The 25,226-nt window shown below is 44.4% G+C and overlaps 1 protein-coding gene across 2 annotated transcripts in view; it reads right to left on the bottom strand.

Annotated features, from left to right (window-relative positions):
• CCDC93 (CCC complex scaffolding subunit CCDC93) overlaps positions 1 to 25,226 on the bottom strand; it is a 104,756-nt gene that overhangs the window by 67,041 nt on the left and 12,489 nt on the right. For both annotated transcript variants that reach the window (XM_075530272.1, XM_075530271.1), the window contains exons 4-6: positions 14,571 to 14,682; positions 9,126 to 9,224; positions 4,174 to 4,230 (exon numbers count right to left, since the gene is read on the bottom strand). In XM_075530272.1, the coding sequence (XP_075386387.1) occupies positions 4,174 to 4,230; positions 9,126 to 9,224; positions 14,571 to 14,682 (268 nt within the window). The remainder of the gene's footprint in view (positions 1 to 4,173; positions 4,231 to 9,125; positions 9,225 to 14,570; positions 14,683 to 25,226) is intronic.

Genomic DNA, 25,226 nt, shown 5'->3' with positions numbered 1-25,226 from the left:
GAAGAGAAGACAAAGAGCACAGCACAGAAGTTTCATGAACTCCCAAGTGCTGCCCTCCCACTGACGACAGGCGACCCTTTCACGAAACAGCGGAGCTAATGGTGGAACAGCCACTACTAATGTGGCATTTTACACTCAAGGCTCCAGGGGGCAGGACCACACTCAACCAGGAAGCAGCAGCACGCCTCAGGGGCTCCCAAATGACCCCAAAGGCTAACCCCCACAGGGGCTCAATAGTCCAAATCCATCTCTAACAGAGACACCTCATGTAAAAGCCCCGTAAACACACCGCCTTCCATGCTGAAGGGCCACACAGATGTCTGCCAAGTGCAATCTCCTGAAGGAGTCCAGGAAGATAAATTTGCTAAAACTAGGATGAATACACCTTAAAACAAAACTCCCGTTAATGAAACAAAGCTCTTAGGTACTAACGCAATGATGAGGACTGAATGGACAGTGCAATGAATGGCAACGAGGGCCGCATCTGCCACAAGGTCGGGCCGCACGAGCCTCTATGGTTCCCACTTCACCAATTCTAACACTACGCTACGTCTATGCTGGGTTTGAGAATTCATTGTCATGGCCACACAGAACCCAGTCAACTCTCAATTAAGGGGGTTTGTAAGGGAAGTCAGCGGTTACCACAAGTCAGGATCAGCAAGCAGTAAGGATAGTGATTGGTCTCCTCAGCCAGCGGTCACGTCTCTCTCTAGTTCTAAGCCACTAAGCTGTGTGGTACGCAAGGCTATCTCGGAGTTTCAGCCCCTAAGCAGCCCAGTCTGTCTCCAGTTCTTAGTCTCTCAGCCATGCAGTCCCTTGGCCAGGAAGCCAGTCCGCCTGCCACTCTGTTCCAGTTCCATAGCTGCGCGCCAGATAAGAAGGCACCATACTTTTGGCGCTGATTCTCTGAGGTTTCCCCCAGTCTGTTGTGTAGGGTCACTTTGAGGCTGTGCTGACTTGACAGCACTGAGTGGGGCTTTGCTGTGCCTCCCTCGGCACGTTCCACTTCCCCTCCCGCACCCTCTCGGCATGTTGCTCACTTCCCCTCCCGCACCCTGTCGGCTCCTTGCTCACTTCCCCTCCCGCACCCTCTCGGCATGTTGCTCACTTCCCCTCCCGCACCCTGTCGGCACGTTGCTCACTTCCCCTCCCGCACCCTCTCGGCTAGTTGCTCACTTCCCCTCCCGCACCCTCTCGGCTAGTTGCTCACTTCCCCTCCCGCACCCTCTAGGGACGTTGCTCACTTCCCCTCCGGCACAGCTCACCCTTCTCTCCGAGCTATCAGTCCTCCACAGCCATGAAGCCTGTGCAGGAAGATCTTTTAGTCCTTCTGAACTTCGGCATCTTTCCTCATAATCTTGTTGTTAAGATTTTCCACTAGGACACATACTGACTGTTTAGTTAGCTTTTGTATATGCTTAGAATTCTATATGTAAATAAGAAGTGACAGAAGGTGGGTAATGGAAACATGGTCGCTGAGTTCTTAAAGCATTTGGTCTAGGCGGGAGGAAATACTTTGTTGAATTCAGTAAATCACCTAAACCATGTTGTGTAAATGACTACTCCGGTGTGTTCTTCCATTGGGAATGCTGCCTGGAGGACCTTCCCATCCAGCAGTTCATATGTGAATGAAGTAGCAACAATAAAACAGTATTAGGGTGTTTTCATAATATATAAGGGGTGATTCTCAACAGTGTGTGGAAAATATTACCTTTTGATTCTGTTTTGCTACACATTCTGGAAACCCACCTCATATATGTACACTTATAGGTAAATACACATATACATGTATTGGCCTTATTAATTAGTACTTTTAAATATATTGATAAATCAACCCACACAGCAACTTTATACCCTATTTTAAGATGGAAAAAAATTGTCTCCCATAGATGCTAACCCTTTTAAGGCCCAGTTATCCTCTGCCTAGAATTTTTTGTTGAAATCATGTGTTTTCAGATGGCAGGCATCTTGAATAAAATAAAAGCAATGTTTGTGAGGCCACGTAGATCTTGATATTATTAGTGGGACACATGTATCCCAAAAAGCGACTGATGAGGGGTTGGTGGGAATGAAGCCTGTTCCTTGAGACTCATGCAATTATACAAGCCAACCAAGCTCACTGCCATCAGCCAACTCTGACTGCGGACACGCTATCGGCCAGGGCGGAATTGTGCTTGTGCGTTACTGAGACTCCTGGGGTTCTCTGCTTTCAGGAAAGAGCCATCTGTCCTAAGCGATGAGATCCGTGGTGCTATATCCTCTTCTAATTCCAGCTTCAACTTCTTGTCAACACCCTGCTGTGTAACCATTGAGGAATTATTTCTGATAAAATTTTAGTTTCAATGACACTGTTGAACAATTTCCACATCCTGTTGGGCCAGATTTCTTTGTAATGGACATAAATATTGACAGTCTAATTGGGATGATACAGCCAAGAATTGCTTAATGTTTTCTTATTTTTTTACCCAGGGTTCACACAGATAGAGGATTACGTATGAAGATGTTCAATTAAGTATGAAAAGTTTAACCTAATGTCTCTTAATATGTAATATATATGTAGTATAAAATTCAAAGAGTAGAGTTTAAGAGTGAAAAAAAAAATTCTTTCTCTCCTGTCCCAGTCCACCTGGATCACTGTCTACGTTTCTAGGAATAAAGCATCATTTAAAACATGGGTAATGCTATAGTATAGATCCAAACAGTTTTTTTTATTATTTCTCACCAGAAATGTTATTATGAGGAATCTTTAATAGTATACAAAATACCACATATTAGAAAGTAAGAACTGAATACAAAATTTTACCTAAAATGTGACTTCAACTCAGTTAAAAAATGGCCATCAAAAACATGGAAGAAATAGTACCAAGCACTGAAAATGGCTGCTACTGGGTTGTGAGATTACGGTAATTTTCTTCCCTTCTCCCTATCCATCTTGAAAAAAAAAACCCAAAGATGTTAAGAGAGTCCTAAAATGAACATCCATGTCACAACCAGGAAAATACGGACTCTGATGTCGTAGTATTTCTCACTGTGCAAGAAGGCCACCAAATTGGACAACATGCTTCACTGGAGTGCTTCTCTCTCAAAAGTTTTTGGAAAAGATATAAAGACTTTAAAAAAAATTTCAACGAGCACTTTATATTGTACGGCAACAAAAAACTGTATTTTCAGAGAAATCACCTTAGGAGGCCACGTGTTTATTTTTAAGAGGCATGCTCTGGATTCTTCTTCTGGAACAACTGGTTCAAAGCCACAGAAGCAGGGCCACCTCAATCTTTACAGTTCACCATGTACGCAACCCAAATAGTCGACATAAAAAAGGCACCTGGCACTTAAGTTTGATGAAATCATAATAGACGATACACCCGATGCAAATTCAAACCTGTTGCTCTAGCTGGCTGTGATCATAGGTGCTGCAGGGAGCGCTCAGAACCTCTCTGGGGAAGCCCAGGCTCACATAGCACAGGAGCAGACTGCTGCCTCTTTCTCCCATGGAGAGGCTGATAGACATAAACCATGGACTCTTAGGTCGCCAGTGGAGTGCTTTAACCACTGCAGCACCAAAGATCATTATAATAGGCTACTGCACTTCATTCACAACATCGAGTAGCATACTTAGTATGATACCATGAAAATGCTCACATGATTTATTCCAAAAAGAATTCAAAGCCATGCATTTCATCTCATCAGCTGGGATGGGGGCAGTGGGTTACTGACAAGGATCCTTACTACCTCTTGTACTGAGCACGTGGACACATGTATGCAAATGCCCTGCGATGAAGACATTTTGTACAATGACAGGTGTTTCTGGAGTTTCCCATGTAAAGTTCAAAAGTGACTCTGCCTCTCCAAAATCACCAGGGGATAGTAACCTCAATTTACCACCCCAGTTCTTCATCGGGTTTACAACTTACAACAGAGATAAAAGAGGAGGGGTTTAGGCTTGGAAGAGTTCTTAAAGCGGGAACTAGGGAAAACTAGGGAAAACAATGCTTGTGCCAGTTCCACCTGTCAATGCTGCTGGCTGCCTGATGCTGGACACAGGAGGCAGGGCTTCCTCAAGAGCCACCTGAGCTCCATGCCTGGGCAGTGCTGGCAGATGGACATCTCAGGAGCCATGCGTGTGCGAAGGCTACAGGGTGCGTACAGAAGAACGGTAGCAGAGGAACTTACTGAGATGTCCACAACGGTCTTGATGGCCTTTGCTTTTCTCTTCATGAAGTCATCATCCTACAAGACAAAACAGAGAGCAAATGAACTCTCCATGAAAACCAAAGCTCGGCACCACTGTTCACGCACAAACGTTCCTTATAACCTGGCGCCTTACAGCTGTTTTGCTTGGTATTGTTTTCTAACAAATGTAAATCTAATCTTTGTGGGGAAATGCAAGGACCCCTGCAGATGGCTCCCACTCAGACCCGCACAGCCTGGTAAGACAGGGGACCAGCGGGGAGAGTGGGTACCAAATGCGCATGGGTGCTGAAGCTTTGCACCATCACCTCGTCGTGAATCGAAGTTTCTGAACAAAGCCTACTTCAGGGGCAGTTGTAAGAATTAAAAGATCGGCACACCAGGTCCTGGGATTGGAACATACAAGGTCTTGCTGCGCGTCGTTGCTGTTGAATCGGTTGTGATTCACAGTGACTGTGTGGGCCAACAGAAGGGCTCCCCGGGGGTTTCATGACTCTGGCTTTCCAAAACAGAGTCAGGCGTACTTTGCTTAGGACGAAGCCTCGTCCAGGTGCACTGAACTCTTTGTAACACCCAGAAACTCCAAGTATTTGATAGCTATCGTTGTTGTTGCTGGAACTATTACTATTTGAATGTCCTGGGCAAATGGCACCTCAGAAAACATTACTTTTGGTCTTGCCATTTACTAAAAGTTCTGATCAAATACCAAAATTCAATGTCAGGCCAGTGTCTCCTACACTGCTTCAGGCACCATTATTCCTGTGAAGTGTTTCTAGAAAAAAAAGGTTCCATGATGAAACAAAGTGGGAACACAGGCTAGAGCATGCCCTAGTCTGAGACGGACGCTTAAAGCTCCAGAGTAATCCTGGGGTAAAGAAACCAGTTTAACTGTTTAACTGGTGCTACCCAAACATCCTTAATCACAGAGCAATCTGTTCAGCTGAAAATGTCCTAGCATCCCATGTAAAAACAACTCTGTGGAAGACATGCTCATAGATCATGTCAGCGATGCCGTCAGGCACGCTACAGTGAGCAGAAGTAGCCACAGCATTTGCTGTGAAAAAATCCCCCAGACGACAACCGTGAAGCAGGTGTGCAGAGAAGCAGCACTCAAGTTAGGATGAAGACAAGAAAGGCAGAAGCACGAACCTGTGCTCCACACTCAGGGAACGGTCGCCATCAGGTCTGAACACAACAGAACCACCTCCACAATGGAATACGCCGTGAGCAGCCCAGCGGGTTAGAGCCCTGGTGCAATCACAAGCAAGTTTCCTGGGCAATGTGACCGCCTTCCTTTATCAGGACACTACGGGAAAGTTTTCTTTCTGCTGGGTCCAATTCCCGCATTTGGCTCATCGACCTTCACTGTAAACTTGGGCCAATGATCTGCTATATTGCCTACAGATCCTACTAGCCAGTAATCTGATCTGCAGACCTTAGATTTATTTACCTCTCCCCTCACAAGTCTAAACTTTGGACCTTGGCTTTACAGGCCTGGCTGCAGCTACCAGCCTGTGTTATTTCTGCTGATCTGGGTTCATCAGTTCCAAGTCAGGAGGCATTCTCCAGCATAACACGTGACCCAGATCTGAGGGCCCGGCCCCAGTCCCAACAGCCACCCCTCCCCCCATTAGAATTTACTTCAGAGGACAGCACTGAAGCTACAGCTCAGGGAGGGGAACTTCTCTGATCAGAGCACACGGGAACAAATGAAGGGGAGGAAGAGAGAGTGGAGCACATCCTGGCCCATCAGGCCACGAGGACGACATCCCTCCTCAGAGCAGCCAATGCACAGAGAGGACCATATGGCTGGTCCCACTAAGAGACATGACATCCCTCACTGACCATAGCCCTACAGGGACAACAGTGGAGACATAGTGTGGGAACTGCACCTGATCTGACCCCACCACATGGAGGAAAAAACACTAAAGGCATGCAACAGAACAGCAAGGGCCACAGAGCAAGGAAGTCCAGAGGGAGTACCATAAACAGACATTGGGGCCAGGGCATGGCACCCTATCAGACTCGACTGGAAAATACTCCTAAAGGTGACCAAACAGACCTTGAACTATTTACAGGCTTTTCTCTTTTTTAGTCATTGTTCTTTCTGTTGTTGTTTTGTTTTCTTTTGTTGATTTGTTTTGCTCTGTCTCGTTTTTTTGAGCATATCATTATCTCTGCAGGTCTATCTAAATAAGATAGGCTGGAAAAACAATCTAGAGGAGAAAACAGTGGATCGATGGTTCCAGGAGGATATGGGAGAGAGGGAGGTGGGAGAAAAGAAGTGGCATTAACCAACCAAGGGACAAGGGAACAACAAGTGATTCAAAATTAGTGGCAAAGAGGGTATAAGAGACCTGGTAGGGATTGATCAAAGGCAATGTGACTGAGATGAATTACTGAAACCCAAATGAAGGCTGAGCATGATAGTGGGACAAGAGGAAATTAAAGGAAATAGAGGAAAGAGCTAGGAGGCACAGGGTATTCACAGAGGTCTAAATACAGGCAAGTACACATGTAAATCTATTTATATGTGATGATGGAGAAAGAGATCTGTGTGCACATATTTATAGGTTTAGTATTAAGTTAGCAGATAGACATTAGGCCTCCACTCAACACAAGAACACTTTGCTCAATTAAACAGACATTCCATGATACCCACCTTCCCGACAAGATCGCTGAAGACAAATGTGTGCATAACGGGTGCAGATTGGGGACCCTAAGCCCATCTGTAGGCAACTGGACATCTCCTTTAAGAAGGGTCATGGGGAGGAGTCAAGGCAGTAAGGGTGCAGTGTAGCAACGATAAAACATATAATTTTCCTCTATTTCTTTAATGCTTCCTTCCACCCCCTGCCCCCACTATCATGATCCCAATTCTACTTTACAAATCCGGCTAGACTAGAGGATATACACTGAAACAAATAGAAACTGGAAACACAGGGAGTCCAGGACAGAAGATCCCTTCAGAACCAGTGGTGAGAGTGGTGATACCGGGAGGGTGGAGGGAGGGTGGGATAGAAAGGGGGAAATGATTAGGAGGATCTACATATAACCTCCTCCCTGGGGGCCGGACAGCAGAAAAGTGGGTGAAGGGAGACACTAGACAGTGTGAGATATGATAAAATAATAATAATTTATAAATTATCAAGGGCTCATGATGGAGGTGTGAGTGGAAAGGGAGGGGGAAAACTGAGGAGCTGAAACCAAGGGCTCAAATCAAAAGCACATGTTTTGAGAATGCTGAGGGCAACAAATATACAAATGTAGTTAACACAATGGATGTATATATGGATGGTGGTAACAGTTGTGTGAGCCCCCATTATACTGATTTAAAAAAAAAAAGTGACCTAGACACTTGAAACCAGAGGAGATTTTCCTACTTCTTTAGCTGTAGGAATAATTTTCTTATTGTAAGTTTCTGTGTGTGTGTGTGTGTGCGCGCGCGCGAAAGAGAGAGACAGAGAGAGAGAGCTTTGCATCTCTGGATAGATAACCCAGCTTAAACAACCACCAAGACAGGGGTCACAAAGTCTCACCAAAGGGCAGTTATTTTAACAAAAGAAACCCCAGCATTGTCTTTCAGGAGTGTTTGCCCACAGTGGCTGCTCAGTGAAAGCACCCATCTCAGGCCTGACCACCACCCCTCACTTTCCCAGGGTGGCTCCTAATGTGAGCCGTAGGATCTAAGGATGAATGAGATTGTAAGGCCTGTCTCGTCACCACCTAGGCATCACAACCAGACAGACAACCCCCATGGAACAGAGGAAACTGCACTAAAGGTGGTAAAAGATTATAGACGCCTAATAGAGAGAATATTATTTTAAAGACATTACATAAACAAAATAGCTTGTACAGGCATTAAAATGGATCCTGAGCTAATCTGAAAAAGATTAAGTGAAGAAGGAAAGTAAACTCACATGACTCTTGGAACCACAACCAGAATAAAAAGCTTGTAAAAACATGGAGGAACACAGGGAATCCAGGGTGGATGATACCTTCAGGACCAAGGGTGTGAGGGGCGATGCTGGGAGAGTGTAGGGTGAGTGGGTTGGAAAGGGGGAACTGATTACAGGGATCCACATGTGACCTCCTCCCTGGGAGAGGGATGGCAGAGAAGGGGGGGAAGGGAGACTCCGGATAGAGCAAGATATGACAAAATAACGATGTATAAATTACCAAGGGCACATTGGGAGGGGGGAGCGTGGAGGGAGGGGAAAAAAAAAAAGAGGACCTGATGCAAAGGGCTTAAGTGGAGAGCCAATGCTTTGAGAATGATTGGGGCGGGGAATGTATGGATGTGCTTTATACAATTGATGTATGTATATGTATGGATTGTGATAAGAGTTGTATGAGTCCCTAATAAAATGTAAAAAAAGAAAAGAAAAAAAAAGAAAGAAAGAAAAGAAAATGATTAGGGCAAAGAATGTACAGATGTGCTTTATACAATTGATGTATGTATATGTATGGACTGTGATAAGAGTTGTATGAGCCCCTAATAAAACGTTTAAAACAAAAACAAAAAAACATGGAGGAAAAAATTGTTTGGACAGGTGACCAAGAGTATGGATGATTTTCTTTGTATTTTCCACATTTTTTGAAATTAATTTCTAGTATTTTTTACATGGAAAACATCTTTATTTTCCCAAAAGACTACTACTTAAAAACATAAGACACAAAAGGACAATCCTGGAGGATTTTGAACTCAACGCCCCTTTAAAGAGAAAGTTCAAAGGAATACGGTGGCCCAGGTCCCATACACGGGCAAGGCCCAGCAGGGGCAGGGGCACTAAGTCTCAGGGGGTGTCCGGAGAAGGGCTTGGGAGGAAGCATCCTTTCTGGGACCCGAGCTTACACCGTTCATTCCACACGGGTCTCTAAGTGTGTGCTCATCTTCTCAGGTGACTGCAGAGCGAAGGCAAAAAAAGACTGACCTCTGGGAGACTGTAGGTTTTCTGGAACTGGGATATGGAGTAAGAGCGGATGTAGTCTCCCATCTCTTCTTTTGTTTCTATGGCTCGCTTCACCAGCCACTAAAATGGAAAGTTGGAAAACGTGAGCTGGTCAGTATGAAATCCCACAGCAACAAATGCCAACTCAGAGCATACAACTTGTGAATCCAAATCACTGTACTCACCTGAGGAGAAATGCCAGACATACTTAATGGTAAAGCAACTGGCTAGACATAAGAGATGTGAACACGGCCCAGCCAGCCCTGGTGCTCAGCAGCCGTGTAGGGGCTGGGCATGCTCACTGCATAGCCTCAGGGCTCAACACCCTTCTTGGCTAGGAGGAGGCCGGCAATGTGAGTCCCTTCCACCTAATAGCTGCTGCTGTAGGAGCACATGCCATCACAGTGCTCTGGAAACACCGGACACACAATGCAACCACAAGGCCCAGTGGCATCTCTTAAAGTGAAGCTCTTTCCTGTACTGCTAACAGAGACCAGAGAAAGGGGAGCAAATAAAATTCTAGGTTGGTAGATTAAAAAGAAAGATCCCCCAAAATACTAAGATTTTAAAAGTCCACGTTCTCTAAGTCTGGTGTTCTCTGTAAGTCTCACAACATTATAGTACTGGTCATGTTTTAAGGAAGCGGAGCTCGGAGAAACTATGTAATTATCTCACTGATCTAGAGCTAGCAAGCCCTCAGACTAGTGGTCACAGCTTGATTCTCTGAACCAGGGGTACTCAAACTGCAGCCCCCCGAGGACATTTATCCAGCCCGCTGGGTGTTTTGCCCCATTTGTTTTTTACAACAAAATAAGATATGTGCAGTGTGCATAGGAATTTGTTCATAGTGTTTGTTTTTTTTAAAAAACTATAGTCTGACCCTCCAACAGGTCCGAGGGCAGCGAACTGGTCCCCTGTTTACAAAGTTTGAGGGCCCCTGTTCTGAACCATAAGACTGACAAATGGGTTTATTAAATATTTTCCAGCATTGTGGGGCTGATACACAGACCTAAAATGAGCTGCTTCTCGCCAGTCCTATGTAAAATGCACCCCTATGTAAAACAGACGTCAAAGAGCCCATTACGCGTGTGTGCTGTGCGCGTGCTTGCACACGCACCACCATGTACAAAGACCCAGGTGCACTGAGGGCAAGAGAGTGAAGTCCAGCCTCTTCTGATGTCTCTCCATTCTATTCATCCCTGAGAACATTCATCAAGCACTGAATGGTGCAATGATTAAGCACTTGGCTGCCAACTGAAGGGTCATGATTATAGCTCACCAGTCGCTCCAAGAAGAAACAGGTCTCACCTTGCTTCCCTAAAGATTATTGCTTTGGAAACCCACTGGTTGCTGAGCTGGAATTACCCGGATGGCAATTGGTTTCATGACATCTCAGCACTAGACGCAAGGGTAAGAGAAGTATTTTTTAACACTGAAAATCCAGAAAAATATCTGAAAGTTCTTGGATAACTACCGCCCATCAGTCTTTCTTTCCTCCAAAGAGGTAATCGCTAATGTATGATTCCATTCATTCTGTCTCTATCACTGCAGGAGAAAGAGGAGGCTTTCCACTCCCCCAATGAGTTAGGGTCTCGGAAACTCACAGGGGCATTTCGACCCTGTCTTCTAGCGACTGACTTGATGGTCACGATTATTTTTGGTACATCAATGCCTGTCTACATTTATACTTGCCAATGAGCCCTGGTGAGTTAAATCACTGGGCTGGTAACCACAAGGTCAGCAGACCAAACTGACCAGCTGCTCCTTGGAAGAAAGATGAAGCTGTGTGTGTAGGGTCACTATAAGTCAGTATTAATTTGATAGCAATGGGTTTGCTCTGGGTATATGCTTTTGCTACCTATTGTATAAAATATATTTTCTTATTTGGCATGTTCTTAAATTTTGTATTTAAACGTGGTTTCAATTACCCTTTCTCTTGTCAATGGACATTTGGGGAGTTTCTGGTTTGCTGATATTTTTACAAACTCTACTGCTAGCAATATTGTTGCATGAGCCTCCTGATACCCCAGAGGCAGAGCTTCTCCGTGGGAAGCAGAGAAAAGGTGCTTCTGGCTGAGAGGTCCTAACATCTTCAATGTCACCACCAAATGAAGCCCCCTGCTAACAAGTCAATTCCAATTCACAGAGACCTTGTAGGACGGAGTAGAATTGCCCCTTTGAGTCTCAAGGCTAAATCTTTATGGGAGCAGGCATGATCAACTTTCTCCCCGAGCGGCTGATGGTGTGAAGAGCTGACCTGCTGGGCTGTGCTTCCCAGTGTTGGCACTTCGCTGTACACATCCTCCGTGATGAGATCTAAGACACAGTGGCCACCTCCACGAATACAGCAGTTATGAGCAGCCAGTCGACTGAAAGGGGTATTCTTGTGAGCGTGGCCTGCTTTGAATCTATGCAAAGTTCTCTTGCTTTCTGCTGTACTACCTTGTCATCTGATCTTTGCTCTTTTGACTTAAGCCAGTGGCCTGTCATACTGACTGCCAATCCCGAGAGCCACTAGCCTCTCTAGTCTGTGAGTCATCAGCCTGACCCCGGTCTGCCAAGCTTGGCTTCGTCAGCTTCTGAAGTTAGGTGAGCCAGAAGAAACTTTCAGTGTGACACCTGGCCCAGATTTAGAACTTGCCAGCCTCTACAACGGTGCGAGCCGTTTCTTTGAGGTAAACCTCTCGGTACACACTGAAGACTGAGACGTGGCAGCAGAACCAGGAGACTGGTGGGTGACTGCACACAGACCTCCTGAATGAAGGAGACGAGTGGAGTGCTGTTGGGCCAAGGTTTACTGGTAGGATGGGGGCCTCTGGGTGTGTGTCAGTGGACCCAAGCTTTTAAAACACTTGCCCAAGGAGGGCAGAGACCCAAAGGGGCCTGTCCTGCGGGGTCAGCAGGAGATCTGTCTCCAAGGGGATATAAACAGCAGAAAGGCGTTTGCACAGGCAAGAAGAGATAAGAGATCCATCTTACACTGGAGGGAGGGACATACTCGCCACTTCGGGAGGGAGCCTTCCAGACCTTGCCCTACCTGCTCCTGAGCCCAAGTTGCACCTGTTACTTCCCCAACAAAGCTCAGAATCACCAATATCACTTGTGAGCTCTGCAACAAACGAGAGAAGCCAAGACTGCGAGGGCAGCTGGCGTAAGTGACGAAACGCTGGCAAACGGAGCTCTCTGCTCTCCCTCTCACAGTGGTCACACTGGGCTGAAGCCAACCCTGATTCTCTGTCTCCTCAAATTCGGAGGCAGTCTGACATCCATTAGTAATTTTTATACTTACCTCACTGCTGTCAGTCAATTCTGACTCACAGTGACCCTACAGGACAGGACTGCCCCTGTGGGTCCCCGAGACTGAAAATCTTTCTGGGAATTTATTTGTAATGCATCTTTAGGGCAGTTCTCAGAAACAGAAAGCCCCGCCGTTCTCCATTGGAGCAGCTGACTGTTTCACACTGTTGACCTTGCGGTTGGCCCCACTGTGCAACCCACCCGCTGTGCCATTTTTTATAGGGTGCTTTATTCTGAGACTGGTGACTAAATGGATTTGTTCTTCAGAAATGAAAGCAAAAGCAAGGCAGGATGAAGATTTTAAAATGTCCTTAACCAGCGCAATAGAGGTGCGATTCTAGGTCAACCTCTCCTTTTAGGCTCTACCATTTTGGAAGTCCGTGAAATTAAGAACTCTTGTACCCACTTGCCTACACCAGAAATGCATCCAGACAAGAGCTGCTCCAGGATTCTACCCTCAATGTTGAGCATCTATACATGTTGAAAACGCCCACACTGACTGTAGATCGCATACACCCTTTTCTCGCATCTGGACCCAGGTTTTTGCCATCCCCTACCCTCCCTCATGCCCCACTAAGTTCTTATTATGTACAGTTGAGTAAGTCTAATCTCTGGAAAATTCAGGAAAAGGATAACAACGTCACCGCTTGATGTTGTGGGGTTTCTTAGCAATGATCAACACAGGGTCTCTGCTCATTTTCACACACAGGACCAGGTTCTACCTCCTGAAGCAGACAGTAACCAAAACTCGAGTTAAATTCTTAGCCTCACATTAACACATTCTGACAAATTTAAGGTCCCCCAAACTAACTTCATGGTTCAGGTTTAAGTCTAATGCAGGGAAAGACTACCAGAAACAGCAGACGAGCAGCAGGTCCACATACGTACAACGTCCTTACTAAATGTCAGTCCTTCATGTAAGTGCTTTATACACATGAATGTGTATTTCCCTCCCTCTAAACAGATACAACAACTGCCTCCATTTAATAGATGAGAAGTCATTTGTCCAAGGTCACAGAGCTAGAAAGTGACAGAGCTGGGCTGTGTCTCAGGAAACCATGTTCTTCATAACTCCAGCACAATATAATCTTAATATAAAATTGTTCCTCTTCTTTCTCATTGGCTGCATAAATGGCAAAAGGGCAAACCCAAAGCTAAGAGACCGGGAGTTTAGACTGTAATCTTCATGTCAGCTTCTCCGGTCAGCACATTACTGACACTTCCTCTGAGCCTCACATTTTAGAATCAGGTGCTTCAAAGACATCGCACAGCAGGCAACGCAGATAAATCTCTTTACTTCTCTTCAGTCAAGGTTCCTAGAGGTGAAGCTCAGGCGCAGAAGTGCAGACTCGGGGTGGAGGGAGTGCATGAGCCGTCAGCACAGCGGCTCAGGAAACGGCTGGGGTGGAGATGTCGCTCCCATTAGGCAGTGAAACATCAATTGTATCGGACATCTACAAAGTACTAGATGCTGGGATTTGAACCTACAAAGCCTAAGGAAACCATGTTTTTAACTCCAACTAGGCGCTGCAGACACACAGTAAGTAAGATAGCCCTAGAGCCCGAACTCATGGAGCTTGCAGTCCGAAGGCAGATACTTAAATAAATAAACATAAACAGTCCAGCCGCATGCAGAGGATTTCTGTGGAAGACAGGGAAGTACTTTTACGCATGGATACGGAAAAAGAACCTGTCTCGATTAGGAAGCCAGGGAAGGTCTCCGTGGGCAGGTTTGGTGGAGCCCATAGACCTAGAGAATGAATACGAAGTAGGCAATTAAGGAAGGCAAGAGCGAACACCCCAGCACAGGAATCAACACTCGCAACGGCTTGAGAGAGGCGGAAACAGCAAGTGGCAGGAAATCTGTGACCATGTCCGTGGGGCTGGAATAGCCAGAACGAAGTACACGTACAACGAGTAGAAAGACTGGAAGGGACCGAAGCATGCAGGGCAATGAGAAGTCACGATGGGACATTCAAAATTCCTCAGTGGCAGCGTAAACCCAGGGATGGCATCAGGAAACCTCACCAAAGCCACACACACCTATCAGCTACAGGACCCAGGCCAGATGGCCGAGGGGCGCATAGGAATTCTGATGTTCAGAGGACAAGACACCACACAGATTCTCACCTGAACCACAGGAAATATGTGAATAAAGTCCATGCCCTGGATCTGGTGGGGCTCCAGCTGGTGTGGGCATTTCATCCTTGGCAGGACGGAGACAAGTTTTTCTGAGAGGGCTCTGTTTGGAAACAACAACAAGCAGAGAGCTGAGCACACACTAAATAGCTCATAAGACATCTCAAAAAGTCCAGACATCATCCCAGCAGAGCCTTGGCTTCGCCGTGCCAGTGCCCCACCATGACTGCCTCTTTCCTGGCTGACCAAAACAGAGGAAACAAGCCCAATGTAGACATGTAGGTGTCAGGCCAGCCAACTGATGTTATTTGTTTACATCCTTGTTTCTCTGTACTAGTACTAATTTTGCGTTTTTCATTGTTGGTGTTTTATAGCGAGATTTCATCCATTCTTTTGCCCTCCCCTTCAGTGACAGACTCACCCTTCTTCCCTTCCCACCACTGGTTCCCTCAGGGAATATTTCTGGTACGTGAAAACGCCTTGCCTTTGTCATAGCGCTCTCATGGTATCTGCCCGAGTGACCACGTAATTTTCATTCACATTCGTATTCTCTAAGTTCATCTACAGTACAAGGTGTCTTGAAGATGCATCATGATTCTTTAGCATTGTGTGGCGTACCACTGCAGTGTGTACCAGAGTCTGTTTATCCACTCTTCCAGCTTTTTGGTACTGTGCATCATGCTGAGGACTAGGGCTCTCCAGGGCTTAGGAGAGAGCTTCAGATCGTTCATGGCTCATCTGCTAATTGTTAAAGAACTTTTTGCAGTAGGATTAGATCCAAAGTTTTGCAGTTATATTTTCTTTTGAAAAAATAGCATTTTATTTTAGGTGAAAATATGTTTAGCAAAACATGACTCTATTGGACCATTTCTACACATCATGTTCAGTGACGTTGGTACGTTCTTTACATCGTGTCATTATTCTTCTTGTGTTGCTCTAATTGTTTCACTTTCATTAACTTAGTCTTGCTGCTCCACCAACTTCTCCTCTATGTTTTAACCCTGTGGGTTGCGACCCACTTAGGGGTCGCCTGATTGAGGTCGCCTGATTCTCAACAGTAGCAAAATTACAGTCATGAAGTAGTAACTAAACTAATGTTAAAGGGTGGTGGCATTAGGAAGGTTGAGAACCACTGCTTTCGATGAACTGTTGTCCACTCTGGTCTCACACAGATCATTTTTAAAAAGGTTTACTGACACATAATTCAGATCATACAATTCAGTGGTTTAAATATATTTAAAAGTTATGTCATCATCATCACCACCACAATTTTAGAACAGTATCTTCATTCTTGTATCCAATGATAGCTCCTCATTTCCCCCAAGCTCTCTCCTGCCACAATTCTAAGAAATGGTTAATCTAGTTACTGTCTCTATAGATTACATATCCTGAATTTCATATATAGAAAATCCTAGCAAAACAAGAAAAAAAACAACACAGAAAATCCTCAATCCAAAGGAAAGCAGAAAATAAAAACTAGAACAAGTTAAAAATGAATCAAAGGGGTAAACAAATGGTAAGGTACCACATTTTAACCTAACTCTATTTGCAGGAACCCACTTTCCAAAGCACTCTGAGGACAGGGCTGTTCACGTAGACCGAGGGAATCCAAGGGAAGCTTAATCCGCGTGAAGCTTTGCACATGGATGTGGGCTTTCACTGCCTCAGATGGGTGGTTAGGCACTGTGCTGTTAGCTACAAGGTCCGCAGTTTGAAACAACCATATGATAAATAACCATTATAGCCTTTCACAAATACCCAAACCATTAAGATAATTAAGTTAAATTTGTTAATTCCCGGAGCTCACAGTAAATATGTCAGAAGACACAGGCAAATAAATGATGGCAACACACTTATAACCATTGAGACGAGAGACTCAAACGGGTCCTGAAAGAACATACAAGCTTTCTCTGAAGGACTCAGGGCCTTGTGCCTAAAATAAATTTGGAGTTTTCTACTCTGGGCACAGAAATATTTTAAAAATAATTTGTAGCCTTAAGCTTTTTACAGATTAACGTTCTGGACTTTGGAAAACCATGCATCCTCACTGTTATTTTCTGAAAGGAGACATGTTTTGCCTCTCAAGAGACACCGACCTCTCTCTAGCACCTGGCCTCAGTCCTCCTATGAACTAGCTGGACTGGGGAGGAGGACAGACTGGGCTCCTCAAGACCAAAGGTCATACTTATGGGTCAATAGGCCCCTCCCACCTGACCCCACCCTCATCCCCAAGGGGAAAGTTTTCCAGTTCAGTGTGGGAACAGGCGGGACACTGTCATGGCAGGAGTGGTGGGTGAACTTCTGTGCAAATCTGTCTCACTGCACATTTAAGCCCCATTCTCTGATAATTGGTCTCCATCCATCTGGCTGGCTCTCTAATTTTAGATGTTACTTGGATCAGATCAGAAAAGATGAGTTATTTAATGGGTCTGCTAAACCCCAAATCCATGCTACCCATACTGGTAACCTTGATAAACAATATGGAAGAACCCCGAGGGACCAGGAAGCAATGAGGGCCCTGGTCAGTTGCACATGCAGCTTAGTTACATCCCAGACCCTTTTATAAAACTTTAACCTGTTAGAGCTGCTAGCTGGGGCCCAATTTGTAAGTGCCGGGTCATTTCCTAATAGATGAAGGCCATGGTGCACGAGAAGGCACTACATAGGTCTTACCTACAAGGAGCTCACGTGGGTTCTGTTGAGAGGGCAGAAAAGGATGACCTTGATGTATGTATCCTGTCCAGCAAAGGTAACTCCCATACTGACCAAGTCCCATACTGAACTCCCATACTGACCAAGTCCCATACTGAACTCCCATACTGACCAAGTCCCATACTGAACTCCCCATACGGAAGCCACTGTCCTAAACCTATGTCGCTGTCCTAAAACCTATGTCAGGATTGGGGTGGGGGCTGAAGGGGACAGAACTTTTGTTGAAGAGTCTTAGCTTTGAATATTCCAAATTAGGAGGGGACAACTCCCCACAAAAATGTTTGTAAAACTTTTTCAAAGATATGTGTTTAAATTTTTTTATAGAACAACCTGTCACCTTCAAAGTACTCTCCATTACATGTACTACGTTTGTCAGATCTACAATTCCATTCCTCCAAACGTTTTTCAAACTCATCTGTTTGGATGACTGACAGCACTTCCCTCCCTTTCTTCTTCACCTCTTCCAAGCCATCAAATCGCTCTCCTTCCCCAGAAGAACTTATTTCAGAAGACAGCACTAAATCTGCAGCTCAGGGAGAGGGACATGTCTGATCAGAGCACACGGGAGCAAATGAAGGGGGAAAAAGAGAGTGGAGCACATCCTGGCCCACCAAGCCTTGAGGACGAGATCCCCACTCAGAGCAGCCAATTCACAGAGAAGGCCATATGGCCAGCCCCACTATGAGACATGACATCTCTCACTGACCCACAGCCCTACGTGGAACAACAATGGAGACACAGTGTGGAAATTCCGCCCAAACTGATCCCACCACACCAAGGCAAAACAGTAAGGGCATGCAACAGAACAGCAAGGGGAACGGATCAACGAAGTCCCCAGGGAATACCAAAGATGGACTTGGGAGCCAGGGCTTGGCGCTCCATGAGACTCAACTGGAAAACACTCCTAAAGGCCAAGGAACAGTCCTTGAACTAACTACAAGCTTTTCTTTCTTGTTGCTGTGTTTTATGTCACTGAGTTGTTATTGTTTTGTTTTCTTTTGTTGCTTGATTTTGCACTATCTTGGTTTTGTGCATGTTATTATCTCCGAAGGTCTGTCTAAATAAGGTAGGCTGGATGAACAACCTGGAGGAAAAACAATGGGACCGGCAGTTCTGGGGAACATGGAGGGGAGGTGGTGGGAAAGGAAGTGGTGTTAACAAACCCAGGGACAAGGGAACAATAAGTGATCCAAATCGGTGGAGAGGAGGATGTAGGAGGCTGATAAGGCATGACCAAGGGGAATGTAACTGAGAAGAATTACTGAAACCCAAATGAAGGCTGAACGTGATAGTGGGACGAGAGGAAAGTCAAAGGAAATAGAGGAAATCTAGGAGGCAAAGGGTATTTACAGAGGTCTAAATAAAGGCATGTGCATATATAAATACTTATATATGAGGATGTGGAACTAGATCTATGTGCATATATGTATAGGTTTAGTATTGAGATAGCATATGGACATTGGGCCTCCATTCAAGTACTCCCTGAAGGCAAGAATACTTTGTTCTATTAAGCTGGCATTCCATGATGCTCACCTTCACGACACAATTGCTGAAGACAAAATGGGTGCATAAGCAAATGTGGTGAAGAAAGCTGATGATGCCCGGCTATAAGATCTAGTGTCTGGGGTCTTAAAGGACTGAAGGTAAACAAGCGGTCATCTAGCTCAGAGGCAACAAAGCCCAAATGGACGAAGCACACCAGCCTGTGTGATCATGAGGTGTTGAAGGGATCAGGTATCAGGCATCAAAGAATAAAAAATCAAATTATTGTGAATGATGGGGAGTGCAGAGTGGAGACCCAAAGCCCATCTGTAGACAACTGGACATCCCCTTACAGAATGGTCTCAGGGAAGAGAGGAGCCAGTGACGGTGTAGGGTAGCAACAATGAAACATGCAACTTTACTCTAGTTCCTAAATGCTTCCTCCCCCACCCCCCCACTATCATGATCCCAAGTCTACCTTACATATCTGGCTAGACCAGAGGATGTACACTGGTACAGATAGGAACTGGAAACTAGGGAATTCAGGGTGATGATCCCTTCAGGACCAGTGGTAAGAGTGGCAATACCAGTAGGGTGGAGGAAGGGTGAGGTGGAAAGGGGGAACCAATTACAAGGATCTACACATAACCTCCTCCCTGCGGATAGAAAACAGAAAAGTGGGTAAAGGGAGAGGTCGGACAGTGTAAGACATGACAAAGTAATAATTTATAAATTATCAAGGGTTCATGAGGGAAGGTGGAGCGGGGAGGGAGTGGGAAAAATGAAGAGCTGATGCCAGGGGCTTAAGTGGAGAGCAAATGTTTTGAGAATGACGAGGGCAACGAATGTATAAATGTGCTTTACACAATTGATGTATGTATGGATTGTGATAAGAGTTGTATGAGCCCCTAATAAAATGATTTTTAAAAAATCACTGTCCTTTCATGTCCCTCTTCATTTGAGGAAACAAAAAGAAGTCCCATAGAGCAAGGCCAGGTGAGTAAGGCATGTAGGACAAGAGAGACATGCTGTTTTTTGCCAAAAACTGGTGCACTGAGGTGGCTGCATGAATAGGTGTATTTGTCTTGGTGGCAAAACCAGTCCCCCATCTGCCACAAATCAGGCCTTTTTGATCACATACTGTTACAAATCTTGTCAGAACCTCTACATAGAAAGCTTGATTAACAGTCTGACCTGGTGCAACGAACTCCAAATGCACTACAAGTCCACATTTTCATCCTTTCGGGAAGTTGATGACATCCAGAAGGAGGTTTGTCATCAATCAACATTTCACCTGTTTTGAAATGAGAAAGCTACCTGTACACTTGAGTTTTCCCCATAGCACTGTCCTTGTAAGCTGTGTTCCACATCCAAACAGTTTCTGCAGCATTTTCCCCAAGTAGAACACAAAATTTCACAGCCGAACTCCGTTCTCTTCAGTCAGTCATCACAAAAACTAGGTTGGAATGAAATTGCTGGTATGAAAAAATTCACTGTGACTGGAGAGAACCTTCCCAATCAATGCCACTGGCTGCACTAACTCCGATCGAATAGCTCACCTAGCGGGAAAAAGACATCTGATGAAAGCTCCGTTTAGTAGAGCTTTATTTTGTATTTTTGGGGGTGCCCCCTCATACATGTGCCCAACAATAGATCCTCAAATCCGTCAACCAAATCCTGAAAGAGACGAAAAGAGAAATTACTGCAGCAGCAGTTACAGTGTGTGATTTCAATACACTACTCTCAAAGAAAGACAGAACAATGGGTAAGAAACTCAATGAAGAAACTGAAGACCTAAACAGCCCAATCAAACAACTCAGCCTAATAGACATTTTCTAGTGCACTGCAACCAAAATTAAAAAAAATACACATTCTTCTCCAACACACCCAGCTCATACTCGAAAACAGACCATATGCTCGAGAAAATTCAAACACACTGAGATCTCCTTCAGATCTCCTTGTGTGACCACTGTGCCATCAGGTTGGAAAATAATCATAGAAAGAACAAAAACAAAGACTTAACACCTGGTTACTTAACAACAACACAACATGGGTCTCGAAAAAATCAATGGGTATTAATTAGCCCAAATAAGAGAGGAAGTTAAGAAGTTCCTAGAAACCAGTAAGAACGACAACACAGCATACCAAAACCTATGGGACACAGCAAAAGCAGTTATCCGAGGTAATTTTATTACAATAAAGGCACACATGAAAAAAGAGCAGTATGCTTAGCACCTTAACTCAGCACCTGCAACGGCTAAAACAGAGCCAACAGCAGAATCCTTCAAACAGAAAAAGAAATCATAAAAATCAACAAAGCCAAAAGTTGGTTCTTTGAAAGGATCAACAAAATTGACAAACTGCTAGCAAACTCAACAAAAGAAAAGAACCAGACGTCAAAATCAAGAATGAGGGGTGAAACAGGGATGGTGCAACAGACCACAGTGAAACAAAAAGATCAGTTACGCAGTACTACAAAAGACTGTGTTCCAAAAAATTCAGTAATTTCAAGAACATGGACAAATAACTGAGATCCACTTTCCCCCCAAAATAGCGCATATGGACATTAAGAACTTGAACAGACCCATAACAAAAGAAGAAATAGGCAAGGTAAATCAAGAAACTCCCAACTAAAAAAAGCCCCAGGCCAGATGGCTTCAAAGGAGAATTCTACCAAGCATTCAGAGAAGAGCTGACACCAGTCCTACACAAGTCCTTCTGGAACCTGGAAAGGGATGACAAACTCCGAAATTCATTCTATGAAGCCAGCAAAACCCTGACACCGAAACCTGGCAAAGACCCCACACGGATAGAGAACTATAGAATGATATCTCACATGAACATAGATGCAAAAATTCTAGACAAAATTCTGGCCAATAGACTCTAAGAACATTATCAACAACAACCAAAAAAAACCCATCATGACCAAGAGGGATTCATACCAGAATGCAGGGATGGTTCAACATTTGAAAATCAATATAATCCACCTCATCCACAGGAAAAAGAACAAGAACCATATGATCATATCAACTGATGCAGAAAAAGCAACAACAATTTGTAAAAAAGACTCAAAATCAGGAAGGGAAAATCCTCAATACAATAAAAGCCATATATGAAAAACCAATAGTCAATATATTACACTCAATGGAGAAAAGATGAAAATATTTCCACTCAACAAGGGAACCCAACATGGTTATCCCTACTTCGATTCAACACTGTGCTGGGAGTCCTAGCCAATGGCATGAGACAAAGGCAAGATATCAAGGGTGTACAATGGGGAAAAGATGAAGTGACACTTCCGCTACTTGAAGATGATATGATTTTATATTTTGGGAATCCTAAGGGTCCATGACAGGATTGCTGGAAACAACAGAGGAGTTTGTAGAGCAGCAGGTTATGAGATTAACAAGCAGAAATCAATTGGATGTACCAGTGATGGGGATGCAGAAAAAATATATCAAGGAATCAGTACCATTCACAATAGCCAAGCAAAAATTGAAGTAGCTAGAAATAAACCTAGGTAAAAAAATAAAAATTAAAAAAAAAAAGACCTGTATGAAGAAAACTACAGAACATTAGTATAAGAGGCCAAAACTACAGAATATTACTACAAGAGAACATTATTACAGAACATTATTACAAAATGGAATATTATGTGTTCATGGATCAAAGACCCAATATAGTAAAAATGTCAATGCTACCTAAAGCAATCTACAAATCCAATGCAATCTCGATCTAAATTCCATATTATTCTTCAAAGAAATGGAAAAACCGATTGCCAACTTCATATAGTGAGGGAAAAAGCCCACGAAAGGCATAGAACTCCTCAAGAAAAAGAATACAGTAGTTAGCCTCACACTACCTGACCTTAAAACCTATTATACAGCCAGTTGTCAAAACAGTCTAGTACTGTTTTGAGACTTGGACCTATGGACCAGGACAGAAAACCCATTAATAAAAACATCTGCATACAGAAAATTTGCGTTTGACAAAAGTGCCAAAAAACATTAAATGGGAAGCAGATGCCATCTTCAATAAATGTTTTAGAAAAGCTGGATCCCCACCTGCAGAAGAATGAAACAAGATCCGTATCTCACTCCATGCACACAAACAAACTCAAGGTGAATCAAAGACCTAGATGTAAAAGCCAAAGCTAGCAGGATCATCAGTGAGAAAATCGGGACATGGCTTGGAGGTCTAGTGCAGGGAATGCACAGGCTAGCAGAATTAACAAAGGAAACATACTCTGAGGAAGATAAAACAGATGAATGCGACCTACTAAAAATAAAGCACTTGTGTACATTGAAAGACTTTATTAAGAGTGAAAAGAGATCCCGCAGACTAGGAAACGATATTGAGTAATGAACTAATGGACAACAGATTAATTACTAAGATCTACAGAATGTTACAAGCTTACTAATAGCCCTCTGAAAAGGTGGGCAAAGGACCTGAACAGACAATTCTCAAAGTATGATGCTCGAATGGCTCATAAACAAAGGAGGAAATGCTCTAGGTCACTACCCATCAGGAAATTCAGGTCAAAACAACGATGATACACTACCTAATGTCCATTACTGTAGTCCAAGTTTAAAATGTTGGAGAGGGTATGGTGAAAGAGCAACTCTCATGCATTGCTGGTGGACTTGTAAATACCTACAGCCACTGTGGAAGGAGATATGGCGATATTTAAACAGATGGCAATCGAACTACCATATGACCCAGCAGTACCATTACTGGGTATATACACCAAAGAAATAAGAAAGAGATCATGAACAGACGTTTGCTCCCCAATGTTCACTGCAGCACAGTTCACAATAGCAAGAAGCTAGAAACAACATCAATTCCCATATATAGAAAAGTGGAGGACTTCCGGGGAGATGGTGATGGAGGAACACATACCAGAGAGACTCCACAGAATTCAGCCCAGGAGAGCTGCACAGAGGGAAATTCAACACTGCTGGAACGCAGGAGGAGCATCATAGAGATAAGTAGGCACAGACCCATGGGGTTGGGGGGGGGGGGGGCTTTTGGCTTCCTCAGTGGAGGCCGGCTGGGCTTGACCTTGGTCCTGCCACTGTCTCTGCAGGAGCAGGGACCCTTTGGAGCCTGTAGGGTAGCTTGGTCTCAACACAGTCACCCTACAGGCTCAGCGGGCTTGCTTTTAAAATTTTTTCTCTCCTCTTTGCTTCTTTCTTGGTCTCTCACACACTACTGCTAACCTCTAGACCACTCCCCTTAGCCTAGGACATTTACATCTGAGCCACACCCAGCTAGGTGAGCCCCACCCTATGCAGCTAGCCCCACACTGGAGGAGGCTCTGCTGACCTCCACCAGGGGATATTCTGCTCAACATCTTACAGGGGAATTCCTGCCTGTGTACCTGGGGTCCTAAGGTAGCTGGGCCAACACTCCTCAACATTCCAAGCTTCTTCAGGAACCTCTGCCCAACCTCCGCAACACCAAAGCAGGCAACTGACCAGCCTTCTAGTCACTCCCCTGAGAGGGAAACCACAGGAGGATAAAGTAGTAGGTTAATTCCATAGTGAAATAAGCTGTAGGCAGTACGAAGAAGCATTCCTACAAGTCTCCCAGAGAGAGCCAGTGCTCTTTGACTCCCTGGAAAATGGCACCTGGCTCCTCTAAAACAACTCAACGAAACAGCCATCATCCCCAAGGACCTCAACGGAAAAAAAAACAAAACGGGAGAAACAAAAGGCAATGGCAGATGTCCTGAACATAATGACATGCATAGAAGAAGCAGACACTGAGCTGCCACAGAAAGAAAATTTCAGAATGCTACTTGGAGTCATACAGGATATGGGGGAAACAATACAGATAATGGATGAAATGATAGTGGAACAACATGAGAATTATTGGCTTACTGGAAGAAGACACAACAAAGAAGTCATCTGCAACAATAGTGAGAGAATTCTTGGAGGAAAACTTGCCCAGTTTAATGAATGAAAATCAGGCAACCATTCAGGAGGCTGAAAGAACCCCACTAGACTGGATCCCAAGAAGAAGTCACTAAGGCACATAATAGTTAAATTATCCAACTTTGAGGAAAAGGTGAAAATCATGAGAGCAGCTAGGGAAAAACAAGCAATCATATATAAAGGTTCCCAAATAAGAATATGCTCAGACCTCTCAGCAGAAACTATGAAGAGGAGGAAAGAGTGGAGTAATATATTCCAAAAATTTAAGGAAAACAACGCAAACCCAAAAATACTCTACCCAGCCAAATTATTGATCAAGATAGATGGAGAAGTAAGAGTCTTCCCAGACAAGGAAAAACTCAAAGAATATGTTAGAAGAAACTCAGTCCTACAAAAGATCCTTGCTGACCCACTGTGGCAAAACACTCACCAAGCATAAATAAGAGACCACCACATAAAACAACCTCATCCAGAGGGCTAAAAAGATAAAACAGACCTCAAGATAGCTTTGACTAAA

Source organism: Tenrec ecaudatus, chromosome 13, assembly GCF_050624435.1.
Source record: "Tenrec ecaudatus isolate mTenEca1 chromosome 13, mTenEca1.hap1, whole genome shotgun sequence".
Lineage (NCBI taxonomy): Eukaryota > Metazoa > Chordata > Mammalia > Afrosoricida > Tenrecidae > Tenrec > Tenrec ecaudatus.
This window is presented reverse-complemented; position numbering and strand designations above follow the sequence as displayed.